At 45.1% G+C, this 20,724-nt stretch overlaps 1 protein-coding gene across 1 annotated transcript in view; it reads right to left on the bottom strand.

Moving 5' to 3' along the window:
* The window catches only part of C12H16orf86 (chromosome 12 C16orf86 homolog), a 184,119-nt gene extending 164,454 nt beyond the window's left edge, over positions 1 to 19,665 (bottom strand). The window contains exon 1 of the mRNA XM_085637048.1: positions 19,570 to 19,665. Within this exon, the coding sequence (XP_085493174.1) occupies positions 19,570 to 19,665 (96 nt within the window). The remainder of the gene's footprint in view (positions 1 to 19,569) is intronic.
* Positions 19,666 to 20,724: the final 1,059 nt, after the last annotated feature.

Below are 20,724 nucleotides of genomic sequence, written 5' to 3'. Positions count from 1 at the left end.
ATGTAAGAGTGTCACTTGGAGAGCAAAGAATTTACATGACAGACTATAAGAAATAGCAAGTGAAATGGGAATTGACATGGACAAGGTAAAAGCTTTACAGAAGCCTTACCGAGTGGATTTCACCGAAAAGGATATTGAAAATCTGAACACTGCAGGACGAATAGGGCAGATTAAGGACATAATCACATTGTTCAGGAAATGGGGAGATGTGGAAAAATGGAAAAGCAGGTGGTATAGAAAGCGGGATGATACCTCAGACAGAACTTTCTCAGCATTTCCTGTGAGAGAAAAGGAAAAGGTAGTGACGGAGTTTCCCATGAGAGAGATTCCAGGAGGGGGATATGTGCATGTCCCATGGACAAGCCAGGACATGTTGTCATTTACAAATGACTTCCCTCGATTGCGAGAAAAGCCCGTCGAGTGATACAGACAGGTAGACAGATTTTTTAAGTTGTCAAAGGTGCTGTGGATTGATCTAAATAGCCTATTTGATATAATAGTGCCAGCCGACTTATGAGCAGAATGCAAAATAGTCATAGATTGGCCAGCTAAAGAATACTCGAGAGATCCCAAAACAGGAGCACCAGACCCCGAGGTAATGAAGAAATACGAGCAAGTTATGGTGTTTTTGAAAAACAAAGTGCCTCCCAAAGAAACAGATTGGGTTAAAATAGATCGAACGCATCAGGAAGTGAAAGAAGCAGTTCATGCTTACTATGAAAGGCTAATACTAGCTTTCAAACAGTTTAGTGGAGATGAAAATCTGGGAGAAAAGGATCTAAGTCATTTTGTGTACAGATTTTTGTATGGTTTACGTCCCGAAATTGGTGAAATGATCAAGCAGCACACTGTAGATTGGCAAAGCAAGAAGATTGATGAAATCCTGAGACATGCTAAATACTTTAGTGATGAGATTGAGGCAAAGCAGCGAAAACTAAAAGAAAAGGCAATGTGGGCTCAAGTGAAAGTCGCAGAAAGACAGGAAGCTCAGCTAGTCGAACAAGCCAATAACCCAGGAATCAAACCGAGATTTGGCCCAGGAAAGGGTAATATAGAAGAAGCCAAAAAGAAGTTTCCATGCCACAATTGCGAAAGGTTAGGGCATTGGAAATCCGAGTGTAAATATCCACCAAGTACTAATAATGAAAATCCATCATTGAATCCACAGGTGCAGTGTGAGGTGAGTGGCCTACCGCAGCAACAGCAGAAGGCTGTTAATCCACAGAATCAGGTGTCAAAACCGCCATTACCGCAAAGCAGAAATACCCAGAAATATAGCAAAGAAGTTGGACTCTACAATGAAGAACAGGTAAACAAACCACAACGCGCGAGCGCTGTTTCACAATATTGGCTGCGAAATGACGAGAGTGAGTCAGAGGAGAATTATTGACGGTGCCGAAGAGAGGAAGAAGAGTGCGTACTTGGCGCAACTCTAGAAATAGATCAGACAGGACCATTTGTGGATGGGAAAGTTAATGATGAAAACATTACTTTTCTAGTAGACACTGGAGCTACGCGATCTACTGTCAGGTCAGCAGACGTGAAGAATCTTCCTCTCTCGGATGAAACCTTCCAAGTAGTTGGTGTGTCAAACACCCAGATTAGGACCTACCTTACCGAACCGGTAAAGGTTAAAATAGGGAAATTCACAGACATGCACTGATTTGTGGTGTGCGATACCAGTCCTGTGAATTTGTTAGGAAGGGATCTACTGTGCAAAATGAATTGCACTATATTCTGTACCCCAGATGGAATAGCATTTGAGACACCAGATGAGGATGTACTGTATAAAATGACAATAGCTAATCAAGAAAATGGAATTACTGGAACTTATGCAGTATTCAACCCTGATGAATTACCCAAAGAATTGAAGCAGTCAGTGAAGGCAGGAGTCTGTGATTTTACTGGAGGAGATGTAGGCTTTATGAGAAATATAGATCCAGTAAAAATTACACTAAAAGAAGGAGTAATTTATCCAAACATTCCACAATATAGACTGACACCTGAAATAATTGAAGGAGTGACACCTTTAATTGAGAAAATGATTCAACAAGGAGTATTGAGGGAAATAGTGAGCAGTCCATGTAACGCGCCTATAATGGGACTGCAAAAGCCCAATGGGAAGTTAAGGATTGTGCAGGATTTGAGAAAGATTAACAAGATCGTTGTGTCATGTTGTCCCATTGTTCCAAATCCATCAGTGATTTTGTATCAGATTCCCCATGATGCAGAATGGTACACAGTAATTGATTTGTGTCATGCTTTATTTTCCATTCCGTTGCATCATGACAGCCAGCCGATTTTTGCATTTCGGTTTGGAGAGCGTATTTTGGCATGGTGCCGAATCCCACAGGGGTACACAGAGAGCCCCTCAATTTTCAATCAGTTGCTAAAGAAATCTCTGGAAAGTCTAACCATGCATGAAAATTCAGTTCTGGTTCAGTATATTGATGACCTATTGGTGGCGTCAAAAACACGCGAAGCTTGTGAAACGGACACGATAGCTTTGCTGAATCATTTGGCAGATGGAGGACTAAAAGTATCTCCGACAAAATTACAATTCTGTAAAAAAGAAGTACAATATTTAGGACATAACATTGAAAATGGGCTGAGAAAAGTAACCATAGACAGAATCAGAATTATTAGAGGAATGAGAGCCCCAATGACTCAAAGAGAAGTGAGAATGTTCCTAGGGATGGTTGGCTACTGTCGTCAGTGGATAAGTAACTTTTCCCTGATTGCCAAACCATTGGTAAAATTGACAAAAAGTGAGGTTAAAGACCCCCTTGAGTTGAACAAAGAAGAATTGGCAGCATTCAGACAATTAAAAGACCGCCTTTGTGAAGCCCCAGCTCTGGGGATGCCAGACTATGAGAAGGAATTTGAATTGTACTGCAGTGAGAGAAACGGATGTGCACTCTGTGTTAATACAGAAACATGGAAGATTGAGAAGACCAGTTGCATATTTCTCGTCAATGTTAGATCCAGTGGTGGTAGGTTTGCCAGGATGTCTGAAAGCAGTAGCTGCTACCTGCAGAAGTCTAGAGCAGAGTGAGGGAATTGTGATGGGATATCCAGTAAGAGTGTTTGTACCTCATAATGTGGCGATCCTTTTAACAAGGAGCCGAAAACAGTTTGTCACATAGTCGGCTGACTAAGTATGAGAAGGTCATTCTAGGTGCAACCAATGTGAGTCTGGAAAGATGTGTGAATGTGAATCCAGCTACACTATTGCCAGATGCAGAGAGAGTGGAGGTAAGAGATGATGTTGATCATGATTGCTTGGATGTGCTTGATTTTTGCACGAAACCCAGACCAGACATAAAAGATTTACCATTGCCAGAAAGTGATTGTGTTGTTTGTGGATGGATCTTGTTTGAGAACAGATGAAGGATTGTTGAGTGCAGCCTATGCTATATGCACAGTTGCTGCAGTCATACAAGCATCACACTTGAAAGGAGTTAAATCCGCTCAAGTAGCAGAACTAGTGACATTGACAAGGGCATGCAAAATTGGGAAGAATGTGAGAGTGACTGTGATAACTGACAGCCAGTATGGCTTTGGAGTTGTCCACGATTTTGGCCAACTTTGGCTACAGAGAGGTTTCCTGACCTCAAGTGGAACTTCTATAAAGAATGCAGAAGTGGTGGGGAAAATTGCTTGAAGCACTACAGTTGCCAAAAGAACTGTCAGTTGTAAAATGTGCTGCTCATAGTCAAGGTAGTGATTATATCACTACTGGGAACCGATATGCAAATGACATGGCTCAGTACTGTGCCCGAAATCAGTATTCAATCAATAGGGCAAAGGAAAAGGAAATATTTTCTTGCTCCCTAATGTTTACTAACGTTGTGGGAACATGGGAAGAAGTGAGGCAGTTGCAGGATGAAGCAGGAGATGAAGAAATGAAACAGTGGGTAAAAGCAGGTTGTGCACCAAGGGAGAAAGATCATGTGTGGGTCTATCGGGATGGAAGACCAGTAATGCCTGATAGCATGATGTCAACCATGGCACGGATGTATCATGGACAAGGACATCTAGGGAAAGATGCCATGATAAGGGCCTTTAAGCAGACCTGTTATAATGCAAAATTCAGGTTGATAGCAGAGAGTCTCTGTCAAAGATGGAGGACCTTTCACCAGAATGCAAATAGATTTCATTGAAATGCCCCCTTATAACAAGTTGAGGTATGTTCTGGTGGTAGTTTGTCTGTTCTCCAGGTGGGTGGAGGCGTACCCAACAAGAAGAAATGATGGAATCACAGTGGCCAAGCTCTTGTTAAGGGAATTCATCCCAAGATTTGGGTTCCCAGTGACCATTGAATCAGACAGAGGAGGACACTTTTACAATGAGATCATGGGATTGATTTGTGAAGCATTGGGTGTACAACAAAAACTACATTGTGCCTATCGACCAGAGGCTTCTGGTGTGGTTGAACAAATGAATGGTACGATCAAAAACAGAATAGGGAAAATGTGTTTAGCCACAGGAATGAAATGGCCTGATGTCTTGCCTCTAGTCTTGAAGACAATCAGATCTACTCCAGACAGAACTACAGGTTTGAGTCCCCACAAAATTATCATGGGACGAGCCATGATACACGTATTTGTTCCAGTCAACAAATTGATGACAATAACTGATGACATGATTTTGGATTATTGTAAAGGCCTGGCTGACGCAGTCCATTCTGTGTTTCACCAGGTTGGAGCGGATGCCACCACTCTTGAGAGAAAACCAGCTCATGACCTGAGCCCAGGTGACTGGGTGAGAATTAAAGTCCACAGAAGAAGGAATTGCTTGGTTCCAAGGTGGGGAAGGCCAAGGCAAGTTATCCTGACCACAACAACTGCTGTGAAGTGTGCTGGACTGAAAAATTGGATACATGCAAGTCACACTTTGAGAGTTCCAAATCCAGCAGATAGCATTGGAAAAGAATATTTTGATGATTCGGAATCAAGTGCTGATTCAGATAATGAGAATTCAAAGACAAAAGAAAATCCCGAAAAGGGGGAAAAGAAGCCAAGACTAGTTCCAACTCCAAGAGAAGAAATCCTGAGGAAGAGATTGCAGATTTCAGATAGTTCAGATTCTGGAGACGAACAAAACACCAGTGGCGAGCACAGAAAGAGGAAGAGAAAAGAAAAGAAGGTCTCGACAGAAGTAACATTCACACCAGATGAAAGAGTAGGAGAAGTTCCACCTGAGAAAATTCTTGAAAGAGAAGAAGGGACAGAAATAGAGAGAGAGGGACAGATTTCTGCGGAAGACCCCCGAGGAGGTGTAGGGACACCCAACACTGAGTTAGGTGAAGGGACAAACAGCAAGCAGAAAGATCGTGTGTCGGAGACCCGAGGAGGGACAGAAGTACGGTCAACACCAGAGGTGGAGAAAGTAGCTGGTGGAAAAGAAAAGCCAAATGAGTCAGAATCTGAAGACAGTGAACCAGAAGGTCGAGTTCTGAGGAAGAGGACTTGGATCAAGGAAAGAAACCGTAAAGAAGGCAAAACAAGAAGAAATGCTAAAGGAGACCTTTGGCCAAACAAAATAAAGATACTGAGATATCGATTGACACGAGTCAAACCGTCAAAAGCTGAACAAGTGAACGAAGTAACAAGTCAGCACAAAGAAAAAGAGGGAGAGACCGAAGTGTCTGAAGAAAACAAACGATCGAGAAAACCAAACCAGAAGTTTAAGTCACCTGAATGGACGTATGTGGCACTGCCTGAACAAGGAGAAGAGGTAGATAGTCAAGGAAATCCAGAGGAGACTTTACTGAAAGTGGTGGAGGAAGAAGAAACAGCGGAAATCCTGAGAGTTATCTGTGAGAAGTTGGCCTGGCATATGCTGTTCCTAGTTATAGGGACACCTTGCACCAGTCCAATTCGACTCTTATTGATGATAGGTTTAAGACAACCTTTAAAGAAAGCTATCCTAGTGGTAGCTGTGGAGAGCAGCCTTCAGGCTAAGTCTTGAAGGAGTGTTAAGCTTATTGTTTTACCATAATAACCTCTTGAATAACCAAATGAAAGAGTAGCCCACACAGGTATATATATAAAATATATGTATTTATTCTAGACAGAATCCCACAGTCACTTTATGTGGCTAGTGGCAAAGTTACAATTCAAACAAGCATTTCTAAACACAATAAATAGCACAGAAATCAATGGGCCCCAGGGGGGGACCAAACCATATACTAAAATAGTGGTATAAGAACCACGACAATTCTACAGGCAATGCCTAGGGCATTCAGGATCGCTTGCCCCTTCAGAATCCACCCACAGTTAAGAGGAAGGGGACCCACGGGAGTCGCGTGCAGTGCAAAGAGCTGCTATCGGGATCGCAATGATAGCCTATGGAGAATGTCGCGGTTGAATATTTAAAGTTAAAGGACACTTCTAGCAACAGTACAAAGTTAAGGCTTGAGACTTAAGGCTTTGGGGAGCCCACCACCACGGGAGTACCGAAGTACCACTGTTACCTGCCCCAGGGAAGCCGGGTGCATAGGTCGATTCTGGTGTCGGGTCGCGGGCTGATTTCCTATGGAAAAGTAGTCCAAACTGCTGCTAGCTGCGAGTGTCGTGGAAGTCGTGAAGACTGAAGTTGAAGAGAAGATAAAGATGAACCTGAAAGCAGAGGGGACAGAGTCTGGGTCACAGCAAGTGACCAGGGAGCTCACAGCAAGGAGCTCGTGGAAGTCGGGTGCTTCGGGTGTAGGCGGTACAGCTGGGCTCTGCAGTCACGGGCTCCGGGAGGCTTCAAGGAAGGCCAGCTTCTGGAGGGCGACTGTCCCACGTCGGCTGAGGGTCGCTGCGGTGTTAGTGTCCCGATTGGATCCACTAAGCATTGGCAACCGCAACCCACGCAAGATGGACAAAGCAGCTGCTGGTGCAGACCCACGAGGTCTGAGGGTGCTCTCCTTTGCAGGGAGCGTAGAGCAGGCCTGGAGCAACCAGGGGAACTCTTAGAAGCAAAGATTGTCCTCCGTCAGGGCCCACAAGTCGAGGGACAAGGGACCGCGGAAGGCAGCAAAATGGAGTGCGTAAAAGGGCTCCCACGGGCCACCGGAGCGGGCCAGGGAGCTGAGGGTCGGCACAAATGCTGCTGGATGGTTGGCTCAGAAATGGGCCAAAGCACAACTTCCCCACTGGTCGGGGTCGTGTGCTGGACAAGAAGTGGCCGGTGTCTCGGGGTATGCGGGGATCTCGACACCCACGTGGTCCAGGGTACTCAGACTTGCTGGGCACACTCACAGGACGCTGGGATGCACTGGAGACCCACCTCGAGGTTGCTGGAAGGCGTCGAAGGTCGGGAGAGCCACGAAGTTCCAACCGGGTATCTTGTAGTCTTTTAGGTGCCTGCCAAGCAGGGGGATAACTCCTTTATCCCAAGGGAGATTTCTTCAGTCAGCTGGGCAGCAGCTCGTCGAAGGTCAGTTCTGTAAAGTTCTGGACGAATCTAAGGCTCTAGGGCAAAGTTATTCCCATATATCCCCAAGATTAGGGGATGGTCCCAAAGCGAGCCTACCAATCAGAGTAGAGGCGGGAAAGGGTGGCTACACCCACTCCCCTTTGTGTGTTTCCCGCCTGGGCGAGGGGCAGGATGCCCCTGAACCGGTTCCAGGCGGTGTATGCAGAGTTGGGGCTCTGCAGCTGCCTACGTGCAACTCTGAATGGACATTTGGTGCACCCACCCTGTTCCAATCCACATTATCCTGTCTGGGGAGGTGCTGGCACCTCCCTGCCACAGGAACCCTATTGTCCAGCTGGCGAGGCTGGGATTTTCCCCAGCAACAGCCAGCCAGAGTCGTGTAGGTGGCGGACAGTAGCCATTTTGTGGTACATGTGCACTTTTAAATTGGTGTCTAAAATCTACCGCTTTTCCCATATCACCCTCCTAGCAAGGGGGAATCGTGCCCCCATGCCCATGGCTGGACTGGGGGTATGATTCCTTCATGTTTGACACCAAACACGATATGGTTCTGTGTAGCCAGTCCCAAGTTACAGCGATGACGCAATAACTTATAATGCGGTAAGAGTATATGGTATGGCTACACTACAAACAACCCAGTAACGGTTTTACGAAGGCTGCAGGGAGGTCCTACTCATGTAGGGGTCCCCCCTCACACATACCTCAGCACCCAGCCCTGTAGGATTACCAGGGCCTGCCATAGGGGTGACCTATGAGAGTATATGTGTTGTAATTGTATGGGACATAGGGTACCTACATCCCTGTAAGGGGTGCTAGCACCACCTTACCCAGGCTACAGTAGTGGCCTGGTGGTGTCAGTTTGGGTGGCTGTCCCAGGGTGGCACAATAAGTGCTGCAGCCCTGGTAGGCCTACTGGGGGACCCATGCCCTGGGTACCTAGGGTACCATCTACAAGGGACTGGAAGGGCATGCCCAGCATCCAATTATGTTTGTACCTAGAGTACTCACAACAGTTTTAGGGAGAAAGCAGATAGGCTGGGGTCCTGGATAGCAGGATCCCAGCCAGACTAGTCAAAAACCACTTAAATACCAGGCAAAAAGTTGGGGGCAACCATTAGTCAGATTCCACTCTCCTACATTATCCTATCCGATATCGGAGAAGAAGCGGAAGATCAGGAAATTCTGTTTGTGGATGATGAGAAGGAAGTGAAAAACGATGAGATGCCAAACTGAGTAATTTCAAGAAGGTCCTTGTAGAAATATAAAGGATTGAATAAGAAATTGAAGGACTAAGATAACCTGATAAGTGCCTAGCTCTTTCAGGTGAAAGTACGAGGAGTGGAGTAGAAGAGGCTAAGTCAAAAGACATGGTCAAATTAACAAGATGGCTAACATAGATGATAACAAGAGTAGATGTACCTTTATGAGAAGATGGTGTAAAATGTGTTGTTGTTGTACAGGATTATTAATGCTTCTTTGGAGCATACTTGCTCTTTTGATCTCTTTCAAAGTAACTTTAGATACACTAGAAGGGCATACCGAGAATAAGACTAATGTAGTGAAGAATTCACAAAAGGTAGTTCCATTTAAAACAAGCACTGAACATTTACACAAGGATAGGTCTATAACTGATTTTTCTAGCAGTGTATTTTCAAAATTATTGTATGAATATGTAAAAACAATGGACGTAAGGGATTGCTACGTATGTATGCAGTTGCCTGCCTCTGTTTCAGAAGGAGTGACTTATCATCACCTTCCAGCAATTTATGGAATAACATGTAGCGTTTTAACAAGTATATTTTATCAAGTAGGGAAATTAGAATATAACCTGTCTAATGTAGATAACATTCTTGGACAATTACCCATGAATAATGAATTGAATCCAGCTAAAACTGCTATTGTACTAGGTGAGATTTTTATAGAGACTAAAGAACTAACCTTAGAATATATTTTTAGAAACAATTTAACTTGCAGTTTGAAGACAGAAGAGAAAAAAATTCTAGATCTGGTCGAAGAAAGGAGATTGAAGATGCATAAAAAGGCAGAAGGACATGAAGTAGGGGAAAATGTTTGGGACATAGATGGGAAAAAGGAGACAAATGGTGAAGCTAGACCAACAATAGCTATAGATTCACCACAGAAAGGCAAATTATGTATTATGAGGGAAAGATCCCAATATGATTATTATTATTATATAGGGACAAGTGAGTGTCATGATACATATTTTATTGCATCTGAATGGAGATTTAGAGGCGGATAAGATCCAGTTTTCCCTGGATTGTACTATATTTGTGGGAACAAGGCTTATTACAGGTTGCCCGACCATTGGTATGGCACATGTTATGTTGGCCTGGTCTTTCCAAAGATCTTTCACATGGATAGAGTAGAAAATAGTGGACCACATAACCTATTAATGCATAGTAGAAGAGAAACTTGGTTAGAAATTGTAGGTGATATTTTTGGAGCCTTGATACCAGCAGTGGGAATATCTTTGAATGCAAATAATATTCGGAAATTGTCAACTATAGTGGATCGCTTGTCAACAAGCACCGCTGGAGGATTCCTTTTGGTAAACACTGAAATGGTTGCCATGCGTGCTATGATTATGCAAAATCGACTTGCCCTTGATATCTTATTGGCAAAAGAGGGTGGAGTCTGTGGAATGCTGAAAGTTCAACATTGTTGCACTTACATTCCTGATGAAAGCAAAGATCTAAAGGTATATATTAAAAATATTACTGAACTGCATGCTGAAATAGTACCACTGGAGGTTGAAAGTATCTGGACTAAAATTAGTAATAAGATGGCTGCTATTAAGACTTTCTTAGGTAAATTAGGTAGTACTATATTAGGGAAAATATTATTTCCATTAACGTGTGTGATTTTCATATTATTAATACTTAGATTAGGATGTATGTGTTGCAGACATAAAAGAAATAAAAAGGAAATTAGACGAGAAATTATCAAAAATAAGGAAAAGAAACAAGAAAGGGATTTTGAAGAGAAAGAATTGGAAGAATGGAAGGAGAGTATGTATGATAAAACAAAAAGAGAAGATGAAGGAGAAACAGAATTATAATTGAGCAAGAAAACATTTTGAATTTCCATAAAAGGGAAAATAAATTGATTTTTGTGGGATTTGTTTATGGTGATAAAATCACCAAAGGGGGGATTGATGGAGCGGGTAAAATGTTTTCTTTTTATATACCCAATCCATTTATATATGTTTGTATTAAAATGACTAATGATTAATCATAATAATTTATAGAGTGTTGTTTAAGAAACTAATCAACCTTATTAACCGAGAGAATATACGTGGGATTGCTTTGCATGGGTAAAGATAATATGTAAACTAAGTCTGTATGCATATTAATAGGATAAACGTTGCTTATGTTATCATGAATTCCGCTTAAATAAACAAGTAATAATGGCTTTGGACGTGGCATATGGCTAGATAAATGCACACACATATGGGTATTAGCAAGGGAAATGACACTGTTTAACCATTTCAATGTATTAATGAAGTTTTTGTGTTTCTTTGCTTAAGTTGACCATATGGGCCTGCTATAAAATGGCCGCCGACTGAATCAGACCTTACGAAGTAAAAGCAATGAAGGGAATGGAGAAACGCGCCTGCGCAAACCTCAGCAGCTGCGACCTGCCGGTGAACTGTCATCGCTGTGCCCATCAAGGCTGCACCAGGCGAAAAGCCAACCCTTCAATACAAATTGTTGCGACCTAAACCATGAATTGCCAACGTTCCCATACATTCGTTTTGGAACATTTAGCCTGTGGGAACGACATTGAATGTTTCCTAATGAATTAAGATGTACTTTGATTGACCAATGAGAAGCTCTGGAAAAGAAGATTGTAACCTTTGAATGTAAATTTTTAGTATAAATAATAGTAGACTAGAGAGGGTCGTTCTGAACGCACTTCATCATATCCAGTATCCTGATGTTATGCTGACGGAGAGGACGGTGACTCTGCATGATAGAACAGAACTTTGACGATTTAACTGAGGACCAGATTCTGACTTAGAAAACGACAATTAGCCAGAATAGGTAAATATGACAAAAGCTAAAATGTACTAATTAGGTTTAACCTGCATTTGATTTAGATAAAGAAAAGATTAATTAAATTCATGTGTTGCGTTGTTCTTTGATTGAAATGTATTATTGATTGAGTCAGAAAATTAAGGAGTCATTAAGCTAATTACAACTAAATGATTCATCGATCAAGTTTGTTGTTTCTCCTTGATGGGAGGAGGAGTAGAGGGATTCTGTTAAGTGATGTTAGCGAGTTCCCATCAAGGGAAGCAGTGTAGTTCGGAACCCAAATGTCTTATCCCCTTTTCTGAATAAAAATTATACGGATAGATTGATTAGAATGAATGTTGGTGTTATGGGCCCCACCAGCGTGTGATGTGTACGTGTGTGTGTGACTGAGAAATCACTCTGTCCGTGGTAGAAAGGGGAAATTGAGGAACCCGAACTGCAGCACATGTAGAACATGCCCACCCTACAGCCCCTAGCTGAGCGCTGTGTCATTGCAGCGTTGTGATTGGTTTAAGGGAGGGAGCCTGGCTGCCTGCTTCCTGTTCCTGGAGTGGAGACAGGAGAGCAGGAGCAGAGACATGGGACCCGGTGGAAAGGTACGTTTATTTTAATTATTTTATTCGCCCGCCTGCCCCCTTGCGAGCCATGCCAGCTGCCCCTGCTTTTGTAAGGTTGCTGCTCTGTTTACTCGATGCATTGCCCTGTATGGACTGCCTAGCTTTGTCTGTACTCTGTGTGTACCTTGTATTGTGTTCTATGGGCCCGTTCGGACTGAAATGCAATAACGTTTGTTTATAAAAACAAAATTGCGAACCATACGTTGGGCAAGCATGTTTAGACCTTATTCACAATAAATGCGATTATTTATAAGAAGTGCTCCTCACCTACTTTATCAGACATTTTTTTTATTTCGTACACCAGTGAGGGCCGGCTGGAATCCAAATGAGGGTGCACTGTGCCAGTCGATAAGGTGTGATTGCCCATAATCACCTGGGGAAACCACCTAGGGTAACATCGCAGCTTTTCGGTAATGGTACGTCCCACTAAATGTTATACCAGACAAACCTACCAGGAACTTTAGAATGGGAGGCAACAGTTCAGTGTGACATCACATACACTGTCAGGGAATCTCAAAGGGCTTTCCATGTGTGGAGAGAACTTAGGCCACTGTGCTGCTTTAAAGTGACTGACAAACCTGCAACATGTAAACGCAATAATGGCGAATACCTACCAAAGACCAATATATTTTGTAGCATATAAAGCAATATGTAAAAACAATAAAGACGCATAAAATGTAAGGAACTGTTTCGAAAAAAACATTTTTAATTAAGTCTCCTTTCTTTAAATGGAGCGCGCGGAGGTCTTCCCTTTGCATGAACGGCTGTCAGTTTAAAATAGAGACTCGTTGATTTGCTCGGGGTTGTGTTATTTGTCAGTTGAATTTTCCGTTTCCGCCAGACAGGTAATTTAACCTTCACGTGTTGCATTCAAGGGGATTTCATGGCAGGAATACGACACCCAGAAAGACACCTGGCCCGTTTGTTTTCATACAATATTCATTTTCTCATCTTACACCGTAGCACAGTGTCCGTGGAGATGTTACTTGTGCAGCATTTTCACCACCCCGAGCAAACAAACAACTGGTAGGAAGGCACTAGGGGGCTTATTTACAAGCCCCTTTCACCGCCGGAGCATCACTTTTAAAATGGGAAAATATGACGTACTGGCGGCGTAATGGGCTTGTAAATAAGCCCCTTTGTTTGATGTTCCTGTGGAAGGTTATTTTACCAATTGCCGTTAAGGATACTCCATCCTCACAAGACTGTCCTGGGCAGGAAAACGGAAACTGCTAAAATGCAGCTAGAGAATACTTCAACTACCATATGAGGGGGGAGGCTCCCTGGCTCCCGACTTTTAATTATATGTCGTGTAGCAGAGGCCCAATGCATTTTTAGATGTCGCCTGCACAGGGCTTGCATTCTGCTTCAGAAATCTATTGTTTTTAATATAAACTTAGAAGGGACTTATATCCCACCTCCTCTCTTTCCTGGCTTCTCATTGGTTCTTGTGAGTGCCACTTACCATTCCTACATTTCTATTAGCTGTAGCATATTTTCCTGCATTTAGCAATGCTTGTTCCTCCTCTGCTTCTCTTATCAGTTTCCTGCCACCGAAATACTGTTATCATCCGCTTTGGTGGAACTATATTTTTATAAAGCTTTGCCTTTTACTCTTGCAGCATATTTATATAACAATTTATCAATAATATTCAAAAGGGGAGAGAGAGGTACGTAGTGGACCGGGCCTCCTGTACGAGGTGAGTTAATCAAAGAAAATCCACTAGGGTGTAGAGGTTGGAATCACTCCAGATATTCCCTAAGGGAAAAGACTTCTTTTTCTTAAATTAACCCTCACCCACCAAAAGGCCCCTTGTGGCATGCTTCATCATCGGGTTCTTCCCGCCCCGCTGCGGGACAGGGCGTGCGGTGACCAACAGAGACATGGGAGCACTTTTGAGAGGTGGGGACTACATTATAAAAACTAGAGTGGGAGTGAAAAAGGGTCCGTTAATAGTGAAGAGGAAAGGTAAAAATACCTGGCCACTAGGAACCTAAACTTTATTGAATCTAGTGGCTGATATGGTTAAAAAGGGATTGTTGGACGGTGCACAATATAATGTATGTGTAGGCTCCTGGGCTACATGTTTCAATGCCTGCCCCTATTGCTTTTTCGTCAGGACCAAATAGAGTTGATCCCTTCTAATCACTCCTTACAACAGGTATGTGTATTCACACTATACCTATACAGTGATTTCTTAATTAGTTTATACAATACCCAGTCGGTATGTTGCTTTAGTAACCACCTAGTATGGTTGTCTTGTTTTAATTCATATATTTGATGAGATTTTACGATGCCCCATGAGCTCTGTACAGGAGGGGAGGGACGCTTCTAGTCACACTTACACCAAAGCTACTCCCTCTCTCAGCATTCTCTGCCTCCGTCCACGGAGCCACGGGCAGGCAGAGAATGCTGAGAGGGAGTAGCTTGGGTGAGGGTTATTTACAAAAATAAAAAGTCTTTTCCCTCAGGGAATATCTTGAGTGACTCCATCCTCTAAACCCTAGTGGATTTTCTTTGAATAACTTATAAAAATGTATCACCTGGATTTTCATAGAATCACAGGATGCTGTGCGGCGCTGCCGAGACTTGAACCGGGATCCCCAGCTCTTGAGTCAGCAGCTCTGGCCACTGCGCCACATCCTCTCCACTCCCGTGTTATCTTTCAGAGAGCTCTTTCCTTCTCCCATATGATGATTGATGAAAACAGCTCTTTATTCATTACATAGGCGAAACCGATGCATTACCAATGCTTCTTGGGATAAGGGCCCTCCCAAGAGCCTGCCCCAATTGGCTCCTGATGGGGAGGTCGCCGGTCTCCTCTGAGCGTGGCAGTACTCATGTCGACTGGTGCAGTGCACCGTATTTTCCTGAAATTGACTGGCCTGCAAGACACACACACCCCTTTATTCCCGACCTGTTCAAGCTGAGGGTAAACATGGTCCTCTGCGTCTGTAGTTGAGGGGTCCCCACCTCTCAGACAGGTATTTTATGTAAACGATAAAGAAAAAAAGGATGCTGGTCCTCTTTCTCTCACTATTATACCCCGTGAAATACTTCCCCTCCCACCTCCTATTTATTCTCACGTCGAAATAAAATGTCTAGAAGGTGCAAGTAAGGCGGGAAGGGCTGGGGAATGGACTTCGGGCAAGGAGAACTATGATTCAGAAAAATAAAGCTTACTGGTAAGTAATTGTTTTTACTACCCATCACCAATCCTCCTAGTCCCAGTTCTCACACAGTTGAGGATATGACAAGCACAATACTTTGCTACAACACCAGTTAAGATGCTTGAACGGAAAGTCGTTTTAATAACATAACTACAATTACTTAGTTTCAATGTCAATAGCAACTGAACCAGAAAAATTGTCTAGCTGCAGATTCCTTACCTTAGAATATTCCCCAGGAGTCCGACTGGATCTTGAAATTTTCTAGCAGTACCTCTACATGCCAGTAGGCGGCATTGATTGCCTCTGCTGACATCAGTTTCTTTCTGTGACATTTTTGCACCAAAAGAACGGAGCCACAATATTGCTGATGGACAATTGTGCAAATACAAAGGACCTACAGGGGCCATACTAGTTGGAAAAATCAGTAAACAGAAGCGGAGAGGATGGGAGGGTCAGTAAGGAATCTATCGCTACATAGTCGCTACCAGATAAGGCATTACTGAAGTTAAAGAACTTGTTCATTTGATAGAGAATTATAGTTGCAGATTCCTTACATTAGAATAGATACCCAAGCAATACCTTCCCGGAGAAGGGTCTGAGAACAATTTAGACCAGGAAGGCTTGAATAACCGAACAGGCAAAATGCCAGTCCCAGTGGACCTGACTATCCAAGCAGTAGTGCTTGGAAAACCTGTGCAGAGATGCCCACTTCGCAGCCTGACCGTTGTCCAGGATGGGGACTCAACGAGCTAATTCAGTGGTTGCTGCCCTGGTTTTGGTAAAAAGAGCCTGCAAGCCCTCATGGGGGTTGCTTTTTGGCCAGTGGGTAGCAGATATTGATGCAGAGTACAGGCCATCTGGAGATGGTCCGTTTCTGCACTGCTTTTCCCTTCTTCCGTCCTGCGAACCCAATGAAGAGTTGATCATCCACCATGTGTTCTTTGATACGATATATATGTAGACGAAAACTCTTGTTTTGAGTCCAGATGATGGAGCCTCTCCTCCTCTTTGGAAGGCTGAGGCGGAGCAAAGAAGGTCGACTAAGTGATGGTCGGGCCGATGTCGAAGGGCGTCACCACGTTTGGCAGGAAGGAGGCACGTGTTCTCAGAAGCAGTTTGTCTAGAAAAAAGTTGGCGAATGGAGGCTGCACAGAGAGAGCTTGCTAACCCTCCTGGGCGAACTAATAGCCACTAGAAAGACTGCTTTGATGGTCAAGAGAAGAAGTGGACAGCTATACATGGGTTTGAAGGGGGAGCACATTGAAAATGTCAAGACTAAGTTCAGGTCCCATTGGGGCATGATGAAAGTTTTTGGAGGAAACATGGGTTGGAGTTCTTTTAGAAAATCGGTCACAATAGGTAACTTGAATAGGTAGGGCAGATCCAGCAACTGCAATAAAGCTGATATGGCCGAAAGATACTCTTTTACTGTGCCCAAAGAAATGCCTTGCCGGGATAACAATAGAACAAATAACACCTCGGAGAAAGGTGCAGAGAGGGGATCAACATTTTTGGAAGTACACCAAGCCACAAACTTTTCTTAACAGCTGGCGTATACTGTCTTGGTTTAGGGACACCTGGATGCCAGAATGACATTGCAGGCTTCTGAAGGAAGGTCAAAGACTGTCAGTTGCCGCCACTCAATCTTCATGCATGAAGGCAGAGCGTACGAATGTTAGAGTGCAGGACCTTGCCATCTTGCTGTGACAGCAAAATGCGTTTGTGAGTGAGAGCCGCCTTGGAAACTCCAGCATGCAGAAGTGCTGATATTGCGCTTTCTCAGCATATGTATAACCAAGGTTCTCCCCAGTTGCCTAAAAGACCATTCACCACCACCGGGCCATTCGTGATTTGTGAGGCATTGATGGCTAAGTTCGTCTGCCCTGGCGTTCAGATATCCCGCCAGGTGTTGTATGACCAGAAATATATCCTGACATTCCAGACATGTTAAGAGACTTTTGAAACGGTACATAACCCCACCCCATCCTGCTTGTTGCAATACCACATGGCGGTAGTGTTGTCCATATACACCTGAACTAGCCTTCCCTTGATGAAAGGAAGAAAGCCTTTCACTGCCAGGTGTATCGCTCTCAACTCCAACTGGTTGATATGGAGCAGAGATTCCCCTGGAGACCAAAGTCCACTGATCTCCACTTCTTGCAGATGACCACTCCAACCGAGAAGTGATGCATCTCTCACCACAGTCAGCTCTGGGTAGGGAAGGAAGAGAGATCTGCCGCTGACCCAATTGCAGTTCATCAGCCATCACTGGAGATCTTTTTCTGTTCCCTCCGATAACTGAACCAGGTCGGAGAGACCTCTGAAGTTGCGCCCACTGGGACTTCACATCCCACTGCAGAGCCTGCATATGCCAGCAGGTATGCGTTACCAGCAGGATGCTGGAGGCTATGAGGCCCAGCAGCCTCAGAGTCAGTCTCAGTGAGATCCAGAATAGAGGCTGAAATATCAGAATTATAGCCTGAATAACCTGGACTCATCACTCTGGAGGATTGGCCCGAAACTGCACTGTGTCCAGATAGCTCCAATGAAAGGGAGAAACTGAGAGGGAGTCAGGTGTGATTTTGCCACGTTGACAGTGAAGCCCAGTGAATGCAGGAAATCCTCCGTAGTCTGGAGGTGGGAGACGACAGCCTGGGACGAGCCAGACCAACAGCCAGTCGTCGAGGTAGGGGAATACTGGAACCCCCGACCTCTGCAGAGGGGCGGCGACCACCACCATCTCCTTTGTAAACACCTGAGGGGTGCTGGTAAGTCTAAAAGCGGGCACAGCAAACTGAAAGTGCTTGTGGCCTTCCATAAACCGCAGGTAACGCTTGTGGGCAACCACGATGGGTATGTAGGCGTCCTGCAAATCCAACTCTTCCATCCAGTCTCCAGGCTCCATGGCAGACAGGACCTGAGCTAATGTAAACATCCTAAATTTCTCTTTCTTCAGGAAGAAGTTGAGAGGGCCCAGGTCTAGTATAGGGTCTGCTATAGTTTTGGGCACCAGAAAGTAGCAGTAATTACAACCACAACAAACTTCTGATGCCGAGACCTTCTCAATGGCTCCTTTGGCCAAAGAGCTTGCACTTCATGATGGAGCAGGGAGAGGTGGTTATCCATTAGCTTATCTGAGGATGGTAGCATGGGTTTCAGTGAATGGAATGGTGTAATCCCGTACCCGTAGAACAATCTGGAGTACCCATTTGTCTAATGTTAAGAACTGATAGCGGAACAGATGGTGCTTGATCCTGCCACCGACCGGTTGCCCGTGATGGTAAGAGGGCAAACTAAAGGGGTTTGGAGGTTGCAGCTGCTGGGAGAGTGGCAGACTGGGCAGACCTCTGGTCTGGGGTCCCTCAGGGCTTGGAGTCACCCCATGACCACGAAAGAACTGGGAAGTCTGTTGGCCTTGGTGGGTGGAAATGGACATGGTTGGAGGCCCCTACCATAACCACGGAACGAGAGTAAGGCAGAGTGGGGCTGGCGCGGGCTGTGGCGAATCCTAGCGACAGGGCAGCAGCCCTGCTGTCCTTAAAGCGCTTGAGCACTGAATCTGCTCTGCATTATTGCCAAAGAGGCGGCTGAGAGCATGTCCATAAGGGATGCCTGGACACCTCCCGAAAAGCCAGTTGATCTCAGCCTTGCAAGACATGGCATCGGATTGCCAATGACGAAGCAACCACTCTGCCCTGTGAGTCGGTTGCAATGAGGCCGCAGCATATGGTGTACTTTGAGCATCCCTGCTATCGGCAATAGCCTGGGTCAGGATGGCTTGGGCCTCCTCAGAGACCATGGGCAGCACTTGTGCAACAGAATCCCAAACTGTGTGGGAATACCGGTCCTAGAGGCATGCATTGTTCACTAATCGAAGTGCAAGCCTGGCAAAAGAGAACATCCTCTTGTCGAAGGTGTCTAGCCTCTTGAATTCCCTATCCGGTAGTGTGGTAGGGAACGCACTAGGGTTGAGTTTGGATGTGGAGGCCTGCATGACCAGGCTCTCCACTGTGGGGTGGTGGGTGAGGAAAGCTTGGTTCCAGGAGTGTGGTAGTGGTGGCAGCAACTGTCCTGTGCGCAGGAGCCCCTGTGTAAGAGTTGCCCTAAGCCCCATGCAGAACATCTGTGAGGGCTTCATTAAAGGGGAGGAAAGGTTCTGCTGAAACACCGCTGTTAACAGTCTTGTCTTGAATGCCATCGATGGCAGTGTAAGGTCCAGGACCTCAGCCACCCTCCTCACCACCATGACAAATGAAGCCCCTTCTTCTGTATCCGCACTAGGAGGAGAGACTCACTAAGCCAGTGTCTGGGGAGGTGTCCAAACCACTGGCATCCGCCAGTTCTTTGCACCAGTTATCTTCAGGTTCTTCCAAGGGGTTGGGGGTTGCCATAACGATCTTCAGATCCCTCTCAATCGTACTCCCTACAGGACCAATCGAAATAAGTAGGCCTGGCTCAGATTTAGAAGATCGAGTTTCGACTGGTGCTGGTGTCTGTCTGGGAACGCCGGTCTATCTCTGTTTCGGAGTCGTGTATAACAATGAGTTCGGGCCAGCATGGGGCATCGGTGGCACCGGAAACAATGTCACTGGAATAGGATCCAGAGAACGTGGTGGTCTTGTGACTTGAACAGATGCAAGGGGGGTCTGACTGGTTCCGAGGGTTGACCCACCAGTAGGAATCCAGTGGAGGCACCTGCTGAATCCATGGGGCCTGAAGGCGCTCCAGAGGAGTCAGCCCACCCAAATATAAGGTGCATGGCCTTGTACAACTCTTTGGGTAGGGATCACTCCGGCTCTAGGAAATTCTGGGAGGTGTGGAGCAGACCCAAATTCAGGCTCAGTGGCTGATGTGTGGAAGCGGGGCGTAGAGCGGTGGTGTCGTTCCCACACCTTGTTTGAAGACCTGGACGGACATGGTGAAGTTGAAAAGCGCTTCAGCTTATTAGATTACTTACATTTCTAGTGTGACCTACCCGATAATGACTACAAGCTACAAGTGTGATAGGACGAGTGCCAGGAATGGCTCTGTGAATGGGGCCGAGACTTTCCTCATGACCAGGACCTGGAACATTGTGGAATTAACTGGTGCCCGGCAATCGAAGCTTCAAGGAACGCTCTCAATTCGCCCTTGGATTCATGGCGCGGCCGTAGAGACAGACCTTCGAGTCATGGCCTGGCTCCAGTCACCAGAGGCAGACCAAATAGGGTTCTGTCACAACAGAGTTTGAACCACACAGGTTTTAGGGGACTTTCCAACGCACACTGGGAGGGAAAAGCTCAAAAAGGGTTAACAAAATGTCACATCCGGCATCGACAACGTCGTGGCTGCACAAAAGCCAGAGTACCCACTATAAGGTCTCGTCTGCTGCTCGCCCAAGAATGGAAGAATGGCATAAATGCGGCATCACAGCTGGGGCCATTTTATCATCAACCCTTCTCTGCCACCTT

This window comes from Triturus cristatus, chromosome 12 (assembly GCF_964204655.1).
Source record: "Triturus cristatus chromosome 12, aTriCri1.1, whole genome shotgun sequence".
Lineage (NCBI taxonomy): Eukaryota > Metazoa > Chordata > Amphibia > Caudata > Salamandridae > Triturus > Triturus cristatus.
Note: the sequence above shows the minus strand (reverse complement) of the source record. Positions and strands in the feature narration are given on the sequence as shown.